The 22165-nt window shown below is 36.7% G+C and overlaps 1 protein-coding gene across 5 annotated transcripts in view; it reads left to right on the top strand.

Annotated features, from left to right (window-relative positions):
• Positions 1–5570: 5570 nt before the first annotated feature.
• The window catches only part of PTBP2 (polypyrimidine tract binding protein 2), an 81601-nt gene continuing 65006 nt past the window's right edge, over positions 5571–22165 (top strand). For 4 of the 5 annotated variants that reach the window (XM_019457584.2, XM_019457583.2, XM_019457582.2 and 1 more), the window contains exons 1-2: positions 5571–5693; positions 7394–7424. In XM_019457584.2, the coding sequence (XP_019313129.1) occupies positions 5686–5693; positions 7394–7424 (39 nt within the window). In that variant the 5' untranslated portion in view covers positions 5571–5685. Of the gene's footprint in view, positions 5694–5978; positions 6057–7393; positions 7425–22165 lie in introns of those variants that run through there. The other variant, XM_019457585.2, reaches the window with a different exon arrangement.

Here is a 22165-nt window from a genome sequence, read left to right as displayed (position 1 = left end):
ATTAAGAGATTTAACCAAATCTGAACTATTTTCAGCTCTCATTTCTCAGTTTTTCATTGCCAGTGTTAAGGAGCAAATGTATTCAAACTACTTAGAAAACTTTAGAAATATTAAAAGATTTTGAAAAGGCCGATGGTTTCCATCTGTTATTTGGTTTCTTTCTTTGTGAAGTTATCAAAGAAGAATTTAGTCAGGAAGAGCTACTCATTCCAGGAATGATCTGAAAACCTGCATTTTTATTTGCAAATCACTTGTCAGTTATCATTTATGTGGCTATTTACATAAAGCTACGTGAATTATAATGTGGATTTTATAATATATTTATAACATTTCAGAGTTTACAATATTTTAAAGCAAAATGATGTTGTTTCCTTTGTATGTAGCATGTTTTTTCACCTTTTACTTTTCTGTGTATTTTTCTTTACTTTTCTCATTCTCTTCCCTACTTTAGTTCTTTATGCATGATCATTCTAAAAACTGCTGATCCACTCAAACTATTGTGTTCTCTTCCAAGAATAATCTCTATTATATGCACAGTATAGGAAGGACAGCCAGCTATGCTGAGCTTTTTTCAGTGAGCATGTAGATAAGCAGTCACTTTTGCTGAATACAAAAGAGGCAATGTTTGTGCAAAGACAGTCCTTTGCTCACTGCCATCTAATCCTTTCGTTTTTTAATGTAAAATGTATTTTTATCAAAGTAACACATGCACAAAGCTTAACAAGTAAATAGTTCTGGAAGATTTATCACAAAATAAACAAAACCAAAACTATACTCTTCTGTCTCACCCTTTCCTTATCCCCAAGTACCATGCCCCAGAAACAACCACTTTGAACTCTTTTCCCTGATTTTTCTGGTATTTACCTCTATGCTTCTGAATAATATACTCACTTGCTATTTTCTCACCTATCAATTCTAGACATTATCTGTTGACTTTCTACTTTGGAGTATGAGAATTCATATTCCCACCACACACACACACACACACACACACGCACACATCCATACTTCTCTTCTATCCTCTCATGATAGTGTTTCATAATATTAATTTTGTTAATATTCAATGCTCGCATTGTGTGAAGACATAACTATTTTTTACAACTGATCCATAGAGTGCACTGTGACTTATTTCCTTACAACTTTTTATTTATCTGAGTTAATTTCTTACCCTATGCTTGCCAACAGCATTACAAAACTGCTCAATATAGTCAGACATTTTTGGTCTATATAAGTTCTTTGTTTTGTCTTAGAGACATCTTTCCTGGGGCCTTCTGGTCTCATATCATATTGGAACCCAAGAACTGCTATATAGCTGTGTAGCTGTTGGCCTGAGTGTTCTTTGATCAATATCTAATTTATTTCTCCTCTCTTACGTGTTGGATGTCTGGCTTCCAGGATACCATATTTTCTTTACTGATATATTCCCTCATTGGGAAATACATCTTCCAGAAGATATCAAAGAAGAAATGCATAGGAAACAAACTTTTTGACATATAAATTTAGTGTATTTAGAAGCATGTTTATTCTATTTTCACACAGATTGATAGTTTTGAAAGGAATCCTTTTTCTCAGTAGTCAGGAAGCTTTGTGCTATGTTTCCTAGGGAAGGAGACAGGTGGGCATTGACAGGTGAAAAAGAGTACCCGAGTACAGTTTTATCTCTAATTTCTCTTATTGTAAGTGGGGCTGAGCATTTATTTTTGTTTTTATTTTTCTGTAATATTTGTTCAGATTCTATTTGTATGCTTTACTTATTTTTTCTATTTGGCTGTTGACTTTTTTATTTGTAGTAACTCCTAATATATTAAGGAAATCAGCCCTCTTTCTTACAATAGGAATTGCTAACATTTCCCCACAAGGGCTCACTAACCTGAAAGACAATTTGATAGTATTTTTAAAAATTTAAAAATGCATTCTACCCAGGAATTTAGTTTGTAATATAAAATGACTTAGAAACACAAATATTGATTGCAGAATTATTTGTAAATACTAAAATTGGAGGCAACCTAAATGTTCATCAATGAGATCCAGTGAAATACATCATGATTTACTCATTTGGTGGAATATTATGCAGCCATATACAAAGAAAGAAACAGTTCTAAATGTACCAATAAGGAAAGATTTCTATGATATATTTTTAAAGTTGAAACATAAGTTGCAGAAGTGTGTACTGTAGTTATTACTTTGAAATAAAAACTGATACTATGTATCTAATCAATTTATGCATTAGAACATTATGCAATAAACTGGTAAGATGGGTTGCTTCTGTAACATCAGCTGGGGAGAAGAAATAGGTGCTTTTTCTTTTTGTAACAGCTTTATTGATATATAATTTATATGATATGAAATTCACCAATATTGAGTATATAATTCAATAAATTTTAGTATATTTGGTATATGTACAACTATCACTACAATCTAGTTTCAGAACATTTCCATCAGCCTAAAAAGAAACCTATGTTAATTTACAATTATTACCCATTTTGTCTGTAGGTATTTACCCTTTCTGGGCATTTTGTATATGCTTTTATACCTTTGGAATTTACTTTATCTATTTTGAATTTATATCACCTATTCAAAGATACATATCAAAAAAATAAACGATATAACTGATCACATTATTATTCTCTCTTCTCATAAGAAGAAACTGCTTTATGAAAACGTTAAAGGAAGCCTTTGGTACTATATGCAGATGAGAGGAGACAGGAATAAAATCAGAACATTATGAACAAGATCCTATTTCCTACTTTTATTGCATCCATATTAGACCTCATTTTGTCTTAGCATACACTGAAATTTAGATATAATCATTGTTCACATAAGTGTAAATCTCTGTAAAAGGTCAAAACATTTACCACTCAGAAGGAAAAGAACAAATTGTTACACTGAAAAAAGATATGGGTATGAAAATAATACTGTACAGGCACTCACTTTTTATTGCCTTTTTTTTTTTAGGAATCCATAAACACTAATATAATCTTGTCATATATTACAAAGGTTGGCCATGTGCTAATGTTGAGATTAATAATCTGTCTCATGGTTAACTCATAAAAATCATGTAAATTTAGATTTGGATGAGGTTTCAAAACTTATCTATGACATTTTCCCAGATTTATTCCACTAGATACCAGCCAATCTAATTACTTCAATGACATCTTTAACCTTTGTGAAAATCTCTATATCGATTTATTATATGAATACTGTTGATTGTTAACAATCCAAGAGCTAAATTTGTTACCGGTTTCTTGTCGAGTGAATAACAGTTAATAAGTAAAATAACTATGATGATAGCAGTCTTTATTGAATATTTACCATAACCCATCACTGAACTAGAGAGATACTTTACATACATTAAGGCATTTAGACCTCACAACCATCTAGGATGAAGTCCCTATTTTAAATCCCTTTTTCATTTTCAGTAATAAATCCCATATTTTCAGTAACAGAAACTTTTTCCTGGAGGAGTTAGTGAACATACCTAATGTCACACAGCTGCTAAATGAAAGAGCTCAAATCTGAAACTAGTTTTTAATCAACATGTTTTTGTGATATACATTGTTACATTAGCCTCTTTTTGACTCCATGTTATATTTTTGTCCATTTGTCTTACTCCTTATTTGACTTTGATATTTTGTCTAGTATTTTATATGTCTTGACTTGTAAAGAACTTTAAATCTTTTCTAGAAAGTGGAGGGTTTAAATAAACAATCATATTGACTATTATTTGTTCATACTCTTGTACTTTATTAGGAGAAAAAATAGAGAAAAATGTGGTTTTGTGAATATTATAATATCTTTTGCCATTTAAGGACAAGCTTCCCTCATGGAGACAGTTTGTCTTTGACCATCAATCAATATCGATTGAGTCAATATGGAGAATACAGAAAATTATGCTAGAGTTCCTGTCCTTTGGGAGCTTACATATTTAATTGTTGAGGGAAATACATGTACAAAACCACAAATATATGAAAAGTGATAGGACTGATAATGGGTCCTTTATATATTGTAAGTCAATGGTGAAGGCAAAGGCATTGTTGGAAATAGATTTTTTTTTTTAATATTTATTTTTGAAGGAGAGAGAGAGAGAGACAGAACACGAGGGGGGGAAGAGCAGAGAGAGAGAGACACAGAATTCAAAGCAGGATCCAGGCTCTGGGCTGTCAGCACAGACCCCAATGCGGGGCTCAAACCCACAAACCGTGAGATCATGACCCCAACGGAATCATGACCCCAACTTCACCGACTGAGCCACCCAGGCGCCCCCGAAATAGATTTTTTTTTAAGGATTGCCAATCCCTGAGGTAAATAACATTTGTATACTTTTAAGAGTTCTATAGCAAAATATTTGGACAAGATGCTCTTTAAGGTCTGTCCACCTTAAAAATACTATTATTTTATGAATTGTATAGAACGTAGCGGTTAGTGCAGTGAAATACCAATCAATAAAGGAGTAACAGGGTTGCATGTAGGAGGTATAGACCCAGAGTGGGCACTGAGAGTAACTGGAGAATACAGAGAATACTTGTCCTGTGTGTGTGTGTGTGTGTGTGTGTGTGTGTGTGTGTTGTAGTTCGGGGTGATGGATGGAGAAGAGGGTAAGTTGCCGGCCAGAGTCACCCCACTAAGCACATTTCCCCAAAATGGATGCTTGTTCAAATTTTGTCGAGCCCCTGAAAAACATGTTAAAGGAAAGGTCCAATATACTATTAGAATTAAAATGAAGACTGTGAGATACACAGGAAAGGGAGTCAATTTGTGTGGCCCATTTCAATGTTCCTTCCATCCCTAACCAATGAAGACTGAGGCACCACTCTCATCCCCACTTTCCCTTTCGAGCTCCCAAATGGTAGAGCCTAACTATCGCTGCATTTTTCATACCTATTCTTTATTACAAGGCTCCACCTGTGTTCTTTTCCATCCAAGGTACTGTGACTGTTTCCTGTAAGTGCTCATTATCATCAGCTGAGGTGAGAATTACATTCTCCCAGTTGGCAGGGAACTACAAGGGTCTGGAAGCAAAAATCTAGGTTCAGTCTGATTTGTACAAAGCAGTGGTTTCATTTAGTGGGGTAAAGGTTGTGTGTGTGTGTGTGTGTGTGTTTGAGAGGATGGAGAGGGTCTGCAAATAAAAGATGGCGTAGGAGGACAGCTATAAAATGGTTTTCCCTTTGCCCAAGTAGGTCGAGGGTGGCCAAGTTGGGACCTGGTTTGGAGTTAAAAGTGGAGGCTGCTTGGTGGCAGTCGTGCAGTTCTGGGACCACCCCCGTGAGATCCAGGGCAATGGGTGTGAAGGGTTGAGAGGTGTTCCAACCACGCTGCCCAAGAAAGACATCAGGGACTTCTCACAGGCGCGTGCAAAAAGAAGCTAGGCCGCCCTGCTCCACCGCAGCAGGCCTGCGCCCACAGGGCGGAGGGCGGAGGGCCCCAGGCGCGCGGCCGCGCGGAGGAAGAGGCGGCGGCGACGGCGCCCACTCCCCCTCGTCCCCGCGCCCCGCCGCTCGCCTCCCGCAGCCGGGCGCCGGCGCGCTCGGCTCTTTCCGCCGCCGCCGCTGCCGCGCGCTGCCCCGTGCGCTCCGACACCTTCGGCAATTTCCGTCGGGCCCTGGCCGCCATTTTCTAGCCGCTTGTGTGTCTCGCTGGCTGCGTGGCTCGGTTCTTGTGAGCGAAGCTTTGTCCGGTTCGGCAATGGACGGGTATGTAATGGGGCCGGGAAGGAAGTGTGTGAGAGGGGATTTGGACCCTCCTTCGGCCCGGTTCGGGGTCGGCCAGAAACCCTCCGGCGGCCCCTCCCAGGGCTGGGCTGCCGTTACCCAACCCCCGCCCCATCGCACACACCCCTCCCTTCGCTTCCCCCGGCGGGCTCTGGTCGAGAAAATGAGAAGAAAGCGGGCTCGTAGACTGGAGAGGCATTGGGGCGATGGCGGGGGCGACGACCCCGGAGAGGGAGCGGGCACGGACTTGGCGGCGGGGGATGGGGTGGGAACCCCAGAACGTCTGGCCCGTCCCTGCCCCCTCTAGGAGCCATTTCGATCCGTAACCTGGGACCCGAACCCTGGGTAGCCGCGCCTGTGGGAGCGAATGTTGTGGCCAAAGAGAGAGGCCTGTGTGGGGGTTGTTAGGGGATGGGAGAAAGGCGTCTGTGTGCACCCCAGCCGTCCTCCATCTGCCCGGCCTCGCCCGGCGGGCCCAGGCTGGGGGAGATGCCGGTGGCGGGAGCTCGGGGGAAAGCTAAGTGGGAGCCGCTGGGGAAGGGGGGGGGGGCGGGGAGGGCGTGCGGCGGCGGGAGGAAGGGGGAAGGCAGATGTCATACTCCTTTGTTTTCACTTGAGTCTGGTAGTGGGGGCGGGAGACCGAAAAAAAATGCCTTTTTGTGGGGGCCTAAACGTTCAAGGCTTGGCAAAAGGGCCCAGAAATTAAATCATCTGAAAAACCCAAGTGTTTGTGGTCGGCATCAGTCACATGGGCAAAGGCCAACAGCCATGGCAGAAACAAGAGCAGATAGTCAACACAGGGCCATTTTTTTTTTTAGCCACTTTGACCGGTTTCGGGAAAAACAAAAAGCCAGAACCGTGCTGCATCTTTGAGAGCCCTAGTGCAGGTAGAATGCTGAGTGAGGTGAGGGCAAGGGCTTTGGGAAGCGACCAGGACCGGGGTCTCCCTGGTACTTAATGCTCTACATCTGAAAAGACTCTTAATGATTTAATTGTTGGAAAGGAGGCACCCTTGAGGGCGAAAAGAGAGCTGTATTGGGCCCATTTGGGGGTATAAAAACGAATCATTTAAAAAGTACATCTATTAGAATCAGTGGCAGTATATGAAGAGTCCTGTAAAATATGAGTTTATTTTAATTAAGTGTTTGGAGTTTGGTGTTTTTAAAAGATATTAAAGGAAGACCATATCAAAGTGAACAAAGTAACCAAACTTAAGTTGTCCGAGAGGTTATCTAGAGATAATTTTCCACATGAAATCTATATCTAAAGAAGTTTGCTATTTCCCCAGGTTAACATGAAAATTGACGGCAAAAGTTGGCACTGGAATTCATGTTTTCTGATTCTGTCAGGATAACTAAATTGTTTTAAGTTTTAAACTATTAATCTAAGTATACTAGCTTTGTGGAAATGGCATTATAGTTCTTGGGGTTTTGTTCTTTTTGATATTTAATAGGTTATTAAAAAATACCATGAGTTTAGTGATTTCATCTTAAGTTTGAAAGCAGTTTTTAGAAAACTGAGTTTAAAATAGTACAAAGAATTGTCACTGACCATCTGTGTATCTGTTTTCCATTTGCATGGTTAGTGGAAGATTCATGAATGGTGAACTACCCTAAAGTTTTAGAGACCAACAGTGATCATTAAAAGAATAAGAGGTTGAAACTATTTTTTTTTCTTTACAGAATTGTCACTGAGGTTGCAGTTGGCGTCAAGGTAGGAAAAAATTGTTTGAAACTAATGAAAACAGAATGGCTGAATCTACTATTACCATCAACGGAAATTTTTAAGTTAGCTTTTGAAAGTTAGAGTTAACAAAACCCAAGTGTAAAGTGTTTCATTTAATTTTAAAAGTTGGATTATATAATTTATAATCTAAATAGACAAAACTGAGTTTTTCTAGAAAGTCTGTGAGAACATTCTAAAGTAGGTATGAATGGTGTTCAGGGAATTAAAAATGCTTTCAGACATGACTTTTTGTGAATATAAAAATGATATCCCAATTTTCTGAGGGGAAGTTATGGTTTTAAGTGGGCAGATAAGTGATTTGACATAAATCATATAATTTTATTAATCTAAGTGTTTCTAACTTTTGATTATGAAGACTAAAATGTGTCCGTAGTGAGCCACATTAGAAATCAGTTATCTTGATCTTTAAAACAAGCGAAACTTGTTTCAGTAATTAGCTTCAAATTAGAGTCAGAAGTTAAGAGCTGGTTTGTCTTTCTATTAAAGGAAAATAGCTGTTATGGTACAGATCATTTGGAATCTTTCCCTCACTTTTTGGCCAGGAAAACTACTCCTTTAGACCTTAGTTCTAATACTTAGGCCTTTGATTTCCTTGAATCGTTGCACATTTTAACAGCATAATATGTTAAAATTTTTGTTTGCAAACCTGTCTGCCGTGTTTGGGCATGGTCCTTGTCTTCTGTCTTTTTAATTTTTCAAGCCTGGCACAACATACTCCAAACCTGATATACAAATACTTGTTGGATGCAGTAACATTTCCCCCTTTCAAGCGTGAGTAGTCTTGAGAGGCTGTGTCCTTAGTATAGTGATGGTGACTGTTCACAGTATTTTTTGTGATAGTCTTTAGAATACTTTAGGGAATATTTTGTATTTCCTTGCTTATTTTCTGTCCTCTGCCCTGTAGTGCACTGGATACTTTTCCATGCTTTAAATTTTTTTTTTTAATGTTTTATTTATTTTTGAGAGAGAGAGGGAGGGAGACAGAGCACCATTGGAGTGTGGGGCAGAGAGAGAGACAGAGAGAGAGACAGACAGAATCTAAAGCAGGCTCCAGGCTCTGAGCTGTCAGCACAGAGCCCAACACGGGACTTGAACCTATGAACTATGAGATCATGACCTGAGCCTGAGGTTATGACCTGAGTAAAAGTTGGATGCTTAACTAACTAAGCCATCCAGGCTCCCCACTTACCATGCTTTAATATTTAGGCTTATTTGTTGAGTTTCTACTATGTACATTGGGGGAGAAAGAGCTTTTTCTGGGGAAGGCATTTTTATTTGGCAGTGTTATTTTGTAAGTTGAGGTAGTTGCAGGATTTGAAATCGGGAATAGCTCAAGAGTGCAAGATGTAAAATGTATAGTTAACCATTCAGTTAGGTAGGTATCCTGTGGAATTTTGTAAAAGAATGAATGACCCAAGTCTGAGTTGTTCACTGTTAGTAGGTGAGGAGAGAAGGAATTCAGACAGGAGCCACCATGAGTTGGCCCAGAGATAGGGGGAGACTCGGGATTGGATGTCCAGGTATGGTTTATTGGTTCTACCAGTTTCTGTGTTAGTGGTTTGAGGAGAAAAAAATGGAAAATGATGTAAAAATAATTGCCAACCATTTTTTTTTATCCTTTGTTCAATATAAAAGTTTGAATAACCGAAGTTTTGTTTTATGAACTTTTCTGAGACAGTGGTTAAGAATTTTTGCTTTGGAGTCATGCATATGTACAAGTAGTTAAGTTCTCATTGTATATATATTTCTATGTGCCCTTAAAAAATTTAAAGTGGAAGGTATGTTTCCCCAAATCCCAGTCCTGTTTCTCAGGTGTAGGTAATTATGTTAAATTTTTCCTGGTGCTTTTTTCCCCTCTGAGGTGTTACCATTTTGTATATTATCAAACATTAGCATCCTTGCTTACTTACACAGGTGGATTCATAACACATGTACTGGCCCACATCTTGCCTTTTAAAAACATAACTTTATTGAGATTCAATTTGATATAAAATAAACTGGACATATTTTAAGTATACAGCATCTATGAGACCATTATCACAATCAAGATAATGAACATATCATTTTGCCCTTTTGTAACCCTTCCTTCTGCCTTTCTTTCTCCAACCACTGATCTGCTTTCTGTCACTATAGGTTGTTGGCATTTTATAGAATTTTAAATGAATCCGCATGTACGCCCCTTTTATTTGGTCTTATTTCACTGTGTGATTATTTTGAAGTTTACCCGTGTTGTCTGTCAATAGTCCATTCCTTTTTATTGCTTAGTAGTATTACATTTTATGGATATACAGCAATTTATCATTCAACTCTTGATGGACATTTGGTTTTTTTTCCAGTTTTTGACTATTGTAAATAAAGCTGTGAACATTCCTGTAAAAGTCTTTGTGTGAACTTTTCGTTTGTCTTGGGGAAATACCTTTGATGGGAATGGTTAGATCATATGATACACATATGTTCTTAACTTTTTAAGAAACTGCAGACTATTTTCCAAAGTGGTTGTATAATTTTACATTGCCACCAATAGGGTATGAGATTTCCATTCCTTCTGCATCCTTTCCAATGCTTGTCTTTCTGATTCTAGACATTCTAGAGGGGGTGAAGTGGTAATCTTGTGGTTTTAATTTGCATTTCACTAATGTCTGTTATGTTAAATATCTTTTCATGTGTTTTCTTTTGCCAGCTGCATATCATCTTTGGTGAAGTATCTCTTGAGATCGCCTGCCCACTTTTTAAATTGGGTTACTATTGAGTTTTAAGAAGCCTTCATTCTGGTTATAAGTCCTTTATCAGATATATGGTTCATAGATTTTTTTTTTTTTTTTGCCATTTGTAATTTCATTCTCTCAGTAGTGTCTTTTAAAGAACAGCAATTTTTAATTCTGATGACCTTTACCATTTTTGTCTTCTTATGGCTTGTACTTTTCAGGTCTTGTTTAAGCCATCTTTGCCTAACCCAAGGTCACAAAGATTTTTTTCCTTTGATTTGTAATAGAAGTTTCATAGTTTGGGTTTTGCATTTGAGTTTTTTTTTTTTTTTTTTTAATATGGTGCATTTCTTTTTTGGGGGGTATGGAGTTAAACTTTTTCCAGCACTGTTGAAAAGGCTGTCTTTTGTTCATTGAATTCGCTTTGCACCTTTGTCAAAAATCAGCTATCTGTATGAGTGGTTCTATTTCTGTACTGTATCCTTTTCCATTGACCCATTTTTGTCCATGTAGATGCCAAAAACATACTGTCTTAATTACTGTGACTTTATGTTAAGGCTTGACATCAAGCAATCATGGTTTTCTTTATTTTTTTTTAAAGTTGTATTGGCTCTTCTATGTCCTTCATATTTTTATAGGAGTCAGTTTCTACAGAAAAGCTTGCTGGGATTTTATTGGAAGTAACTTGAATGTAAAAAGCAATTTGAGGTAAATTGGCATCCTGACAATGTTGAAGTTTCCCACTCATGAACACAGTTTATCCATTTATTTAGATCTTCTTTAATTTCTTTTAGCAGTGTTTAGGTTTTTTTAAATTTATTTTGAGAGAGAGTGAGAGTGCACATGTGTGCAGGCATGAGGGAGGGGCAGAGAGAAGGGGAGAGAGAGAATCCCAAGCGGGCTCTGTACTGACAGTGGGGAGCCCGATGCAGGGCTCGAACCCACAAACCGTGAGATCATGATCTGAGCCGAAATCAGGCACTGGATGCTTAACCCACTGAGCCACCTAGGCGCCCCAGCAGTGCTTAGTTTTCATTGTACAGTTTTTGGACATTTTTGTCAGATTTATTCCTATTTCAGTATTTTTTGGTGCTGTTATAAATGGTATTTTTAAAATCTCAGTTTCTAGTTAGTAGTGGAGAAAAACACAAATATTTTGTGTATTGTTCTTGTATTATTCACTCTTGCCAAACTCACTTGTTAAGATATAATAGCTTTTTTTGTAGACGCTATCAGGTTTTCTACATAGACCATCTTACTTTTTCCTTTCCTATCTGGATGCCGTTTTTTTCCTGTGATATCTTAGTACAGTGCTGAATAGAAGTGATGATATTAGGGTGAACCCCTAAATGCTATTCTTTCTTAAATGTTTGGGCAATTCACCAGTTTTCTTTGTGGAGGTTTTAAATGACACATTTAGTTTATTTAATAGATCCAGGACTATTCAAGTTATCTATTTTTTCTTAAGTGAACTTTGGTGATTTGTGCCTTCCGTGTGAATTAGTCCATTTCATCCAAGTTACTGAGTGTATTTGCATAGAGTTGTTTATGATAATTACCTTTTTATACTGTTGATGTCTGTAGAATCTGTAGTGCTGTCACTTTTTTCATTCCTGATATTGATCATTTGTGTCTTTTTTTCGTTGTCAGTCTAGCTAGAGATTATTGATTTTGTTAATAGTCTCAAAAAATCAGCTTTTGGTTTCATTGAGTTTTCTGTGTCCTATTTTATTGATAACTACTGTTTTAATTTTCTTCTGCTTTGCATTTAGTTCTTTTTCAAGTTAGTTATGTTGAAGCTGGTATTGTTGACGTGATACTTTTCTAACATAGAGGTTTAGTGCTATGTATTTTCCTTTTTTTATTTTTTTAATTAAAAATTTTTTAATGTTTTTATTTATTTTGGAGAGACAGAGTGTGAGCAGGGGAGGGGCAGAGAGAGGGAGACACAGAATCTGAAGCAGGCTCCAGGTTTTGAGCTGTTAGCACAGCTGGGCTTGAACTTGTGAACTGCAAGATCATGACCTGAGCCAAAGTCAGATGTTTCACTGACTAAGCCACCGAGGTGCCCCTATATATTACCCTCCTAAGTACAGCTTTCGTGGCCTCTCTCAGATTTTTTTTTTTTTTTTAAAGTTTATTCATTTCGAGAGAAAGAGAGAACCCCAAGCAGGCTCTGCACTGTCAGTGCAGAGCCGGATGTGGGGCTGGAACTCGGGAACCATGAAATCATGACCTGAGCTGAAATCAAGAGATCCATACTTAACCGGCTGAGCTACCCAAGCTGAGTTACCTAAGCACCCCTGCATCTCTCTAATTTTGACATGCATACTTTTTATTCAGTTCAAAATGCATTGTAATACATTTTTCTGCCCCATGTGTTATGAGAAGTATGTTATTTATTTAATTGCCAAATATTATGAGTGTTCCATAGATGTTTGTTACTTTTTTCATTTAATTTTTTTTTTTTAGTTTGTTTTTGAGAGAGCTAGAGCCCACGTGCACTTGCGCACACGCATGTGGGAGAGGGGCAGAGAGAGAGGGAGACACACTCTGAAACAGGCTCCAAGCTCCAAGCTGTCAGCACAGAACCTGATACGGGGCTCGAATCCATGAACTGTGAGATAATGACCTGGGCTGAAGTTGGGTGCTTAACCAACAGATGCCCAGACGCCCCAATGTGTCTATTATTTTAATTCAATTCCATTGTGGCTAGAGAACATACTGTAAGACTTGAATCTTTGTAAATTTGTTGAGACTTGTTTTATGATCCAAATATCACATATCTTAAGTTTTATGTGCACTTGATAGAGATGTGTATTCTGCTCTTGGGTAGTGTTTTATAAATGTCATTTGTTTATTGATAATGTTGTTGAAGTGATCTCTGTCCTTCTTGATTTTCTGTGTATTGTGCTATCACATTGAGAGAAGGATATTGAAATTTCCTCTTTTACCTGTGCATGTCTAAGTTTCTGCTTGCAGTTCCAGTTTTTATTTATTTATTTTTTTTAAGTTTATGATTAGTACATAAATGTTTAGGATTACTATGTCTTCTTTGTGCATTGACTCCTTTTTTATTATGTAGTGACCATTTTATCCTTGGTAATACTGTTTGCTTTAAAATCTACTTTTATGATATAGCCATTCTGGCTTTCTTTTGAATAGGGTTCACATGGCATATCTTTTTCCATTCTTTTACTTTCAACCTATTTGTGTCCTTAGATTTAAAATGTGTTTTTTGTAGATAGCATAAAGTTGGAATTCCATTTTTACATCCAACTTACACTCTCTTGTTTTGACTAATAAGATTAGTTTTAAAACTACTACTTTGCTGTTTTTCTGTTTGTGCTTTGTGTTCTTTGTTCCCTTTTTCTGCTGTCTTTTGGATGGATAATGTTTTAATTCCATTATATCTCTTGTTAACTGATTAGCTTATAACTCTGGTTATATTGGTGGCTGGTTTTAGGAGTTGTATCATACATCTTTAACTTACAGTCTTCCTTCAAGACTTATTTCTTCTCTCTTGGCCTCTGTACTATTGGTATCGTATATTTTACTTTTGTATATGTTACACGTCATATGTTATTTGTTGAAACAGCTAATTATCTTTTAAATACTAAAACAATAAGAAAAATATTTTCTATATTAATCATAACACAGTTGTGTGCATGCATTGAATTTTTGGGGGGATTTTCCACAGATTCCCAGAGCTGCCTCTGTGCAACTCTCTTTGGTACTTTGCTTCAGAAACCCTACTTGCTTTGGTCTCCTTGGACTCATGTCCTCTTAGGGAGTTTTTGAAGTTTGGCCATTTTCTTCACCTGGGCTGTGCCATGGCCTGGTCTTTCAAGATAGTAAGCTGGGGCAATCATGGACTGACCTTGTTTTCTGAATTTCAGGGATCATTGTCCATCATTGTCTGGTTCTTGAAAACCATTGTTACACGTGTCATGTGTAAATTTTTTTTTTTTTTTTTTTAAGTTTCAGTGGGAAACTCGTGCATATTACACTGTCTTGCCTGGAAGTACAAGTCCACCTATTTTTTCCTTTTTTCAAAAAAAATTACATAATGTGGTCTGTAGTTCTAGATCTGCCTCATTCTTTGTTATATGGCTACACCACGATGTAGTTTCTATGTTGATGACATAGTTTGATTCTAGTTTGTAGTTAAAGAGTATGTGGAAATATTTACAATGGAAGTAAAAATCCTGTGTCAAGTGAAATTTACAGTTAAAAAGTTTATGAAAACCAGAATGCCAAAAGGATTCTTTCCACAACTATGTATGGGAATGCCTGGGAATCTTTGTTACACTTCTGTGTAAAATTGATTTCCTGTACACATTGTAGGTACATTTTCTTACAGATTATTATTTTGAATTTCTTCATGTAGTGTTGGACATATAGATTTATTTGTATTATTAAGGAGTATAGTTTTTTATTATTTGATCTTAAATGTTTTTAGCTTCAGGTCCTTTACTTTTTAGATGAGATTATAATAGTTTTGAAGATTAAATGTGATTATGCATAAAAAGTATTTTTCACAAACCAGGTCCTCAGTTAATATTAACTGATTTGCACTACATATAGAATATCTGAATTTTATAACTTTAGGGTTTGTTGAAATTTCATTTTTCATTACCCTTATAAATTTGATGTAGCTACTCAGTTGATTTTAGACTTGTTTCTTTTTGGTTAGCTTAGTGAGAGTATAAAAATAAATTTGTGAGTTTTTTTAAAGATTTTTTAAAAAATTTATTTATTTATTCTGCGTGGGAGCAGAAAGAGAGGGAGAGAGAATTCTTAGCAGGCTCCACATTCAGCACAGAGTCTGACAAGGGGCTTAAACTCATGATCAGGAGATCACGACCTGAGCTGAAATCACAAGTTGGGTGCTTAACCAACTGAGCCACCCAGGCGCCTCGGAAATTTATGAATTTTTAATAAAGAGATTTGTTGCATTTCTGTAAAATGGTTTTTTTGTTCTTTGTAATTTGTAATTAACTTCATGGTTTCATTTTTATACTCTTAACCATTTTGCCACTGAAATCGCAGTGTAATCGGCCTTTTACTGAGGAAAACAGAAATGAATGAAGTGATTGCACAGTAATTCAAGATTATACTCCTTGTGGTAAAATGTTAACTTTTTGAATGGATATTTTAAACAGTGAAATTGGTGCTAGCTCTCATACTAAATTAACTACTAAATGAAGCCTTTAAAACTGGACAATAGAGGACATTTGTTAAAATAAGTTATTAGCATTTTCCATGTTGGATCTCCCTGGTATATAGAAAGCACTGTTTGTAAATTGCTGAACTTAACTGAGATGTGAATTCACCAACGTGGGCTTTTTAGATAATTGTAATGAAATAATGCGATCGAATATAACTGGTTGTTTATAATAAGTGTGTTATTAAAAACTTCTGTTTGGACTTTTAGAGTGTGATTTTTCTTAAAATGCTACATATGCATGCTTAGGTGTTTATATTTGAATTGCAAGTTGCAGACATTTACAGTGTGTCTACAAAATGCCAACACTGTTAACTGGCAGTTCAGAAACACTGAGAATATGTGCTCTTTGAGGGTAGAGGTAGGGACCTTATTTGTTTTATTGTTCTTCCATCATCAGTAGTATGTGTTAAGTAGTACATACACACTAAATATTTAATAACTCCTAATGGGTCTGGCTTCAGTATGCTTATCATCTCAAGCCACTTATCAGTGAAAAGATAAACATCAATTTTATTTCATAACATTCTTCCTATTTGCTGGAGATCCAAAAGAGCTGTGTCTTCTAGGACCTCATCTGGTTAAAGAGATAACACAAGGTTTAAGCAAGTGCCTATGACTGTTATAAAAGAGATTAGTCTGGTTTGGTAGGATCAGAGTAGACCTCACGAAAGTAGTGAGTTGTGACCTATACATTAAAAATAGTTGGGGAGAGGAGGTGAGTAGTGTATGGTGAGGGAATGACATGGCCAGAGTTGTGATAATGGGCTGGCACAAATTGAGAACCACTGAATAGCTTTTGTGTCAGTAGATTTGTATATGAATTTGAGAGAAAGATGGCATATAGGTTGTAGAAGGTCTCAAGTGCAGGTTATGAAATCTGTACTTGATCTGGTAGGCACTATTCTGTAAATACTGGTAAGTTCCCATACATAAAAAGTAGCTCATTATTATCCTCTTGTTAGAATTTGGAGAATTAACTCCAAAAAGACTGGCTTTGGTATTACGTGGGGTGCTATAAATTAGAATCATGAATCTCTATAAATTTAAAATATAAACTCTTATGTGGTCTATTTGTGTTGCTAAAGTGTAATATTTAGTTTTGGACATACTGCATTAGGGGCTTAAGGTGGTTAAGTAATAATTTTTACTTTAGAAGTGGTAAAGGTATCACAGAAACTTATCATGAAAGATGTGTTTTTGAACAATGATTTTTTATACCTATTGTGAAATTTGAACATAGAAAAAGACCTGATAGTTATGAACCACTATTTGTCACTTAGTCCCAATAATCATCAATAAACCATTGCTAGAATTTGTGATATTCACTGTACTTTTCTATGTTATTTAAAAAAAAATTTTTTTTTTATGTTTATTCATTTTTGAAAGACAGAGAGAAAGAGCACAAGCAGGGGTGGGGCGGAGAGAAAGGGGGACACAGAAACTGAAACAGGCTCCAGGCTCTGAGCTGTCCGCACAGAGCCCGATGTGGAGCTCGAACTCACGAACTGCGAGATCATGACCTGAGCCGAAGTCGGATGCTTAACTGACTGAGCCTCCCAGGCGCCCCTCTCCTATGTTATTTTGAGATGAGTAGCAGATACAGTATTTTACTTGTAATGTTTTGGTGTGTCTCATAAAGATAAGATTTTTTTTTTTTTTTGATATAACCACAATACTGTTAGGACAGAAAAAAAACATTCCTTAATGTTATCAAGTGCCAAATTAATGTTAAAATTTTTAATTTGGGGGCGTCTGGGTGGCTCAGTCAGTTGAGCATCCGACTTTAGCTTAGGTCATGATCTCATGGTCTGTTGAGTTCGAGTCCTGTGTCCGGTTCTGTGCTGACAGCTCAGAGCCTGAGGTCTGCTTCTGATTTTGTGGATCCCCCTCTCTCTGCCCCTCCACCTCTTGTGCTCTGTGTCTCTCTCTCAAAAACTAAATAAAAACATAAAAAGAAAATTGAATAAAAAAACATTTTAATTGTCTCATAAAGGTCAAAGTATTTGTTACAGGGGTTTTTTTTTTTTTTGTTTTTTTTTTTTGTTTGTTTTTGGTGAGAAGGAGAGATCAGGATGAAACAAGATGAGCAAATTCAATAGGTTGATAAGCCTTTTTTTAGTTTTTTTTTTAATCTGCACGTTATCCTTTCACTTGTGAAGTTTTTTTTTAACATTGCATTTTATTAAACATTTTTTTTCATGTTTTATTTTATTTTTGAGAGAGAGAGAGACAGAGAGAGGGAGCAGGGGAGGGACAGAGAATCTGAATCAGGCTTCAGGCTCTGAACTATCAGCACAGAGCCCTGCACAGAGCCTGATGCGGGGCTGGAAATCACAGGCAGTAAGCTCATGACCTGAGATGAAGTCGGATGCTTAACCAGCTAAGCCACCCAGGCGTCTCATTGCATTTTATTTTTGAAGAATACTTGTTGATTCCACAGAATTGCCCCCCGAGTCTGCATCTACTAATTGTGTTCTGATGTTATAATTTAAAATGTTCATGTATCTGTCAATTGGTGTTGGATCTAGAGACTGTCATATTCTTTTTGTTTGTTTTTGGTAATATTTTATAAGTGGTGGTATGTTTTTACATTAGAAGACATATATTTGATTTTTGTGTGTGTCTGTAATGTTATTCCCAATAATATTTCTTATAATAACTTCTTTCACCTTTTTTGTGTTCATCATTGTCTGCTCAGCATAGTTCAGTAGACATCTGTTATCAGTATTCTTAAAGGATATGTAAAAGAAATGTATCTTAAAGTTCACTTAAAATTTATATGATGGAAAGACAGTATTAAAGTTCAACTTAAATTGTAGTTATTGATGGTAGACAAGAAGTTTTTAGTGGAGGTCTTGTCAAGAGCATGTGATTTAGAATTTGCTAGCAGGCTAGAGTATGGCCTCTCTATAACATTGAAGGTAATCTCTGAGCTTTAGTTTAACAGATTTTTAAATGGTCTTAATAGGACTTACCTCAAAAGTTGTTTTGGAGATTAAATGAAATAACATGTAAGATTTAGCACAGAATGGCACATAAGTGCTCAAATGAGGATCATGGTTGTTACTGTAGCTCTTTACTCTGTACACCTGATTTGGGAGGAGCACCACAGTGGACTCCCAAATATGAACTTTTTTAACTGGCTATTAGAGACAAAATTTTTTCTTTAAAAATTAAAATTTTTAAAAAGTTTATTTATTTTTGAGAGAGAGTGTATGCACACATGTGCCAGGTAGGGGAGGGGCAGAGAGAGAGGGAGACTAGGATCTGAAGCCAGCTCCCCGCTGACAGCAGAGTCTCTGATGCGGGGCTCAAACTCATGAGCCACAAGATCATTATCTGAGCTGAAGTCAAATGCTTAACTGACTGAACCACACTGGTGCCCCCAAATTAAATTTTTTATTGAAGTATAGTTGACATACATAGTATTAGTTTCAGGTGTACATAAGTTTTTTCAATAGCTTACTAATTTTTTTTTAGTAATCTCTGTAATCTCAAATAATCTTTAGTAATCTCAAGACCCCCAAATCAAAGGAGTCGCATGCTTTTCCAAGCTGAGCCAGCCAGGTACCCCCTCAAGTGTACATAAGTTTTTTTTTGTTTTTTTTTTTTAACATTTATTTATTTTTGAGAGAGAGAGAGCATGAACAGGGGAGGGCCAGAGGAAGAGGGAGACACAGAATCTGAAACAGGCTCCAGGCTCTGAGCTGTCAGCACAGAGCCTGACGCGGGGCTCGAACCCACAGACTGCGAGATCGTGACCTGAGCCGAAGTCGGATGCTTAACCGACTGAGCCACCCAGGCGCCCCTGTACATAAGTTTTTAAGAGAGCTTTGAGTCCAGGTTAAAAATAGCTGGGCAGATAACCCTACAGAGAGAATTAGTAAATTAAAACATAAAAATTACTCAGAATTTAACACAGAGCAACAAAAAAGCAGAGGTTAAAAGAGGAAAGGAAGAGAAATTCTAACAAATTATCTAGACTACCAGAAAGTGAAAGTTAAAGATTGCAGGGAAGTGGAATATGAAAGTTTAAAAACCTCCTAATTTACCAAAATTGATGAGCTTCATGAATTCTTAGATTTAGGAAGCACAAGAAAACCTAGCCACGTCACAGTGAAAGAGCAAGCCATTAGACACACGGAAGAGCTTTAAAGCAGCCATAGAAAAACCAGATTTCCCAAGAAGGAGTAACAACTGTAAAGATACAATATGCTTCTTCAGCAACATGGGGATCCAGAAGATGGTGAAATAGTATCTTCAAGGTGTTGAATGAAAATAAGTACCTACCTGTTATTTTGTAGTCTGCTAAATTATCACTTAAAAGAGAAGAACAAAATAGTCATTTCAGAAACCCCTTTTCCCTTCACCCTCCCCCAAAAAAGGCAATTGAGGAAATTTATCAACAGACTCACTGAAGAATTTCTAGAGTTTATGCTGTAGGAAGAAAGCTGATGACTCCAGAAAGGAGGTTTGGGGTAGGAAAAGTAAGGTTAACCAAGAAGTTGGTAGGCCTGTGGGTAAATATAATTATTGACAGTATGAGTAAGTGATAGCAGTGATTGTTTGATTTGGGGTTTAAAAAGTTGAACTAAAAATATTATAACAACGTGTAAGAGAGTAGTTGAGTAACTGATGTTTAAGTTCTGATGCTTCTAATATTGTTTTGAGCTATGGTGTCCATTATAATAGCCACTCGTCATATGTAGTCATTGAGCACTTGACATATGGCTAGTCTAAATTGATCTCCAGTTGTAAAATGTACATAAACGTCCAAGACTTAGTATGATAAAAAAAAATGTAATTTTATATTTATTACATGTTGATATTATTTTGTGTTCAATAAAATTGTGTTCTTTTTTTGTCTTTTAAAAATATGGTTATTAGAACATTTAAAAGATCGTCTTACATTATAAGATCATCCTATATGCTCATCTTACATTTCTTTTGGACTGTACCAGTCTGGAGGGTGGAAATTTTAAGACTAAAGTGAATCAGATAAATTTATATTTTAAAATTGTAAGGGTCAACACAGTAAACATAGGGATAGAATATATAACTTCTAAAATAATTGGAGAATTGGGGCAACTAAAATTAAAGACATCTAATCCAAAAGAATTCAGGGGGGAAAAAAGTAAAAAAGGTCACAAAGTGAACTCATTTTAATGGTGTTAGGAAAGGTTCATTGGAGGGTTCCTTTCAGCCTTTAAATGTAGAATTTTGAAGGTATGGAGTTGGACTTAATTTCACCCTAATTATCTCCCAAAGTCTCCATTTTCAAATACCATCACATTGGGAATTACAATTTGAATGTATGAATTTTGGTGGTCATTAACATTCAGTTCATTGCATCCTGTATTTCCCTCCACTTCCACCCCAGGTAACCACTATCTTGAATTTGGTGTTTGCCATTCCTGTGAATGTCTGTACTTTCCCTGTGTGTGTTATTTATGTTTTGTGTCATAAGCAATATATGGTTTTGTTTTACATGTTTAAACTATGTATATGTGCCACATGCTGCTTGTATTCTCTAACTTGTTCTTTTTGTTCAATGTTATTATTTTTTAATTTTTTAACGTTTGTTTACTTTTGAGAGAGCACAAACAGGGGAGGGGCAGAGAGAGAGGGAGAAACAGAATCTGAAGCAGGCTCCAGGCTCTGAGCTGTCAGCACAGAACCTGATGCAGGGCTCGAACTCTGACTGTGAGATAGGTCATGACCTGAGCCAAAGTCAGACGCTTAACCAACTGAGCCACCCAGGTCCCCGTTTTTGTTTTTTTTAACCCAGGTTTACATGTGGCTCTAATTCATTTTCATTGCCATATGGTATATGATTATGTGAATGTACCTTACCCTACTGACAAATATTGAGGTTGTTTCTAATTTTTTCCTGTTATAAATTACTGCTGTGAGTATTCTTGTGCATGCATTAATAAATGCCACTATTCAGGTTTCTCTGGAAGTGGAATTGCTGGATTATATTGTGTGTCTATTTGCAAGTTGATATTGACATGTTGCATTCCTAAATGGTTGTGCTAATTTATACTTTACTAGCAGTGTATGAGAATTCTTGTTTCTGTACGTCTTCTCTGATAATTGGCGTTGGAATTTTTAATTGTCAGACTGAGGAACATGTGAATAGATCTCTTGTTTTAGTTTGAATTCCCTGAGAATGGATACATTTTCTTATTTATAGGCCGTTCTTGTTAAATACCTGTTCATGGATATAGTCTATCCATTTTCTTTTTAATGTAGTTTTTATCCTTTTTTAAATTGTTTCCTAGGAGTTTTATACATTATGGGTCCTAAAGCCACGTTACTTACGTACATTAACTCCTGTCTGTGGCTTGTGGTTTTTTTTTTTTCATTGAATAGAATTTGGAAATTTTAATGTCACATTTATGTTTTAGTTCTAAGAAATTTTTCTTTAACTCAAGATCTTATATATAGTGGTTTTTATCATGAAAGTTTTGAAGTTTTGGTTTTCACATTTTGGGCCTCAGTCTACCTGGAATTTAACTTTATGATAAAGTTTAATGATTATTCCCCCCTTATGAATAACCCATTTAGTACCAACTTAATTGAATAGTTCATGTTTTTTCCCCACTGATCTGCAGTGTCAGCTGTCAGATTTCCATAGATGGATGGAACTGTTTCTGGGCTATCTGTTCTGTTTCATTGTTTGTCTATCCTGTACCAGTACCACAGTGTCTTAATTTAGTGTAGCGTCACAGTAAGTCTTGGAACCTTGTAGAGTGAATTTCACAACTTTG

The sequence above is a fragment of the Panthera pardus genome, unplaced genomic scaffold (genome assembly GCF_024362965.1).
Source record: "Panthera pardus isolate Hobbes unplaced genomic scaffold, ASM2436296v1 HiC_scaffold_11, whole genome shotgun sequence".
NCBI classification, from domain to species: domain Eukaryota; kingdom Metazoa; phylum Chordata; class Mammalia; order Carnivora; family Felidae; genus Panthera; species Panthera pardus.
The sequence above is the reverse complement of the archived record's forward strand: the minus strand, read 5'-3'. Positions and strand labels throughout refer to the sequence as shown.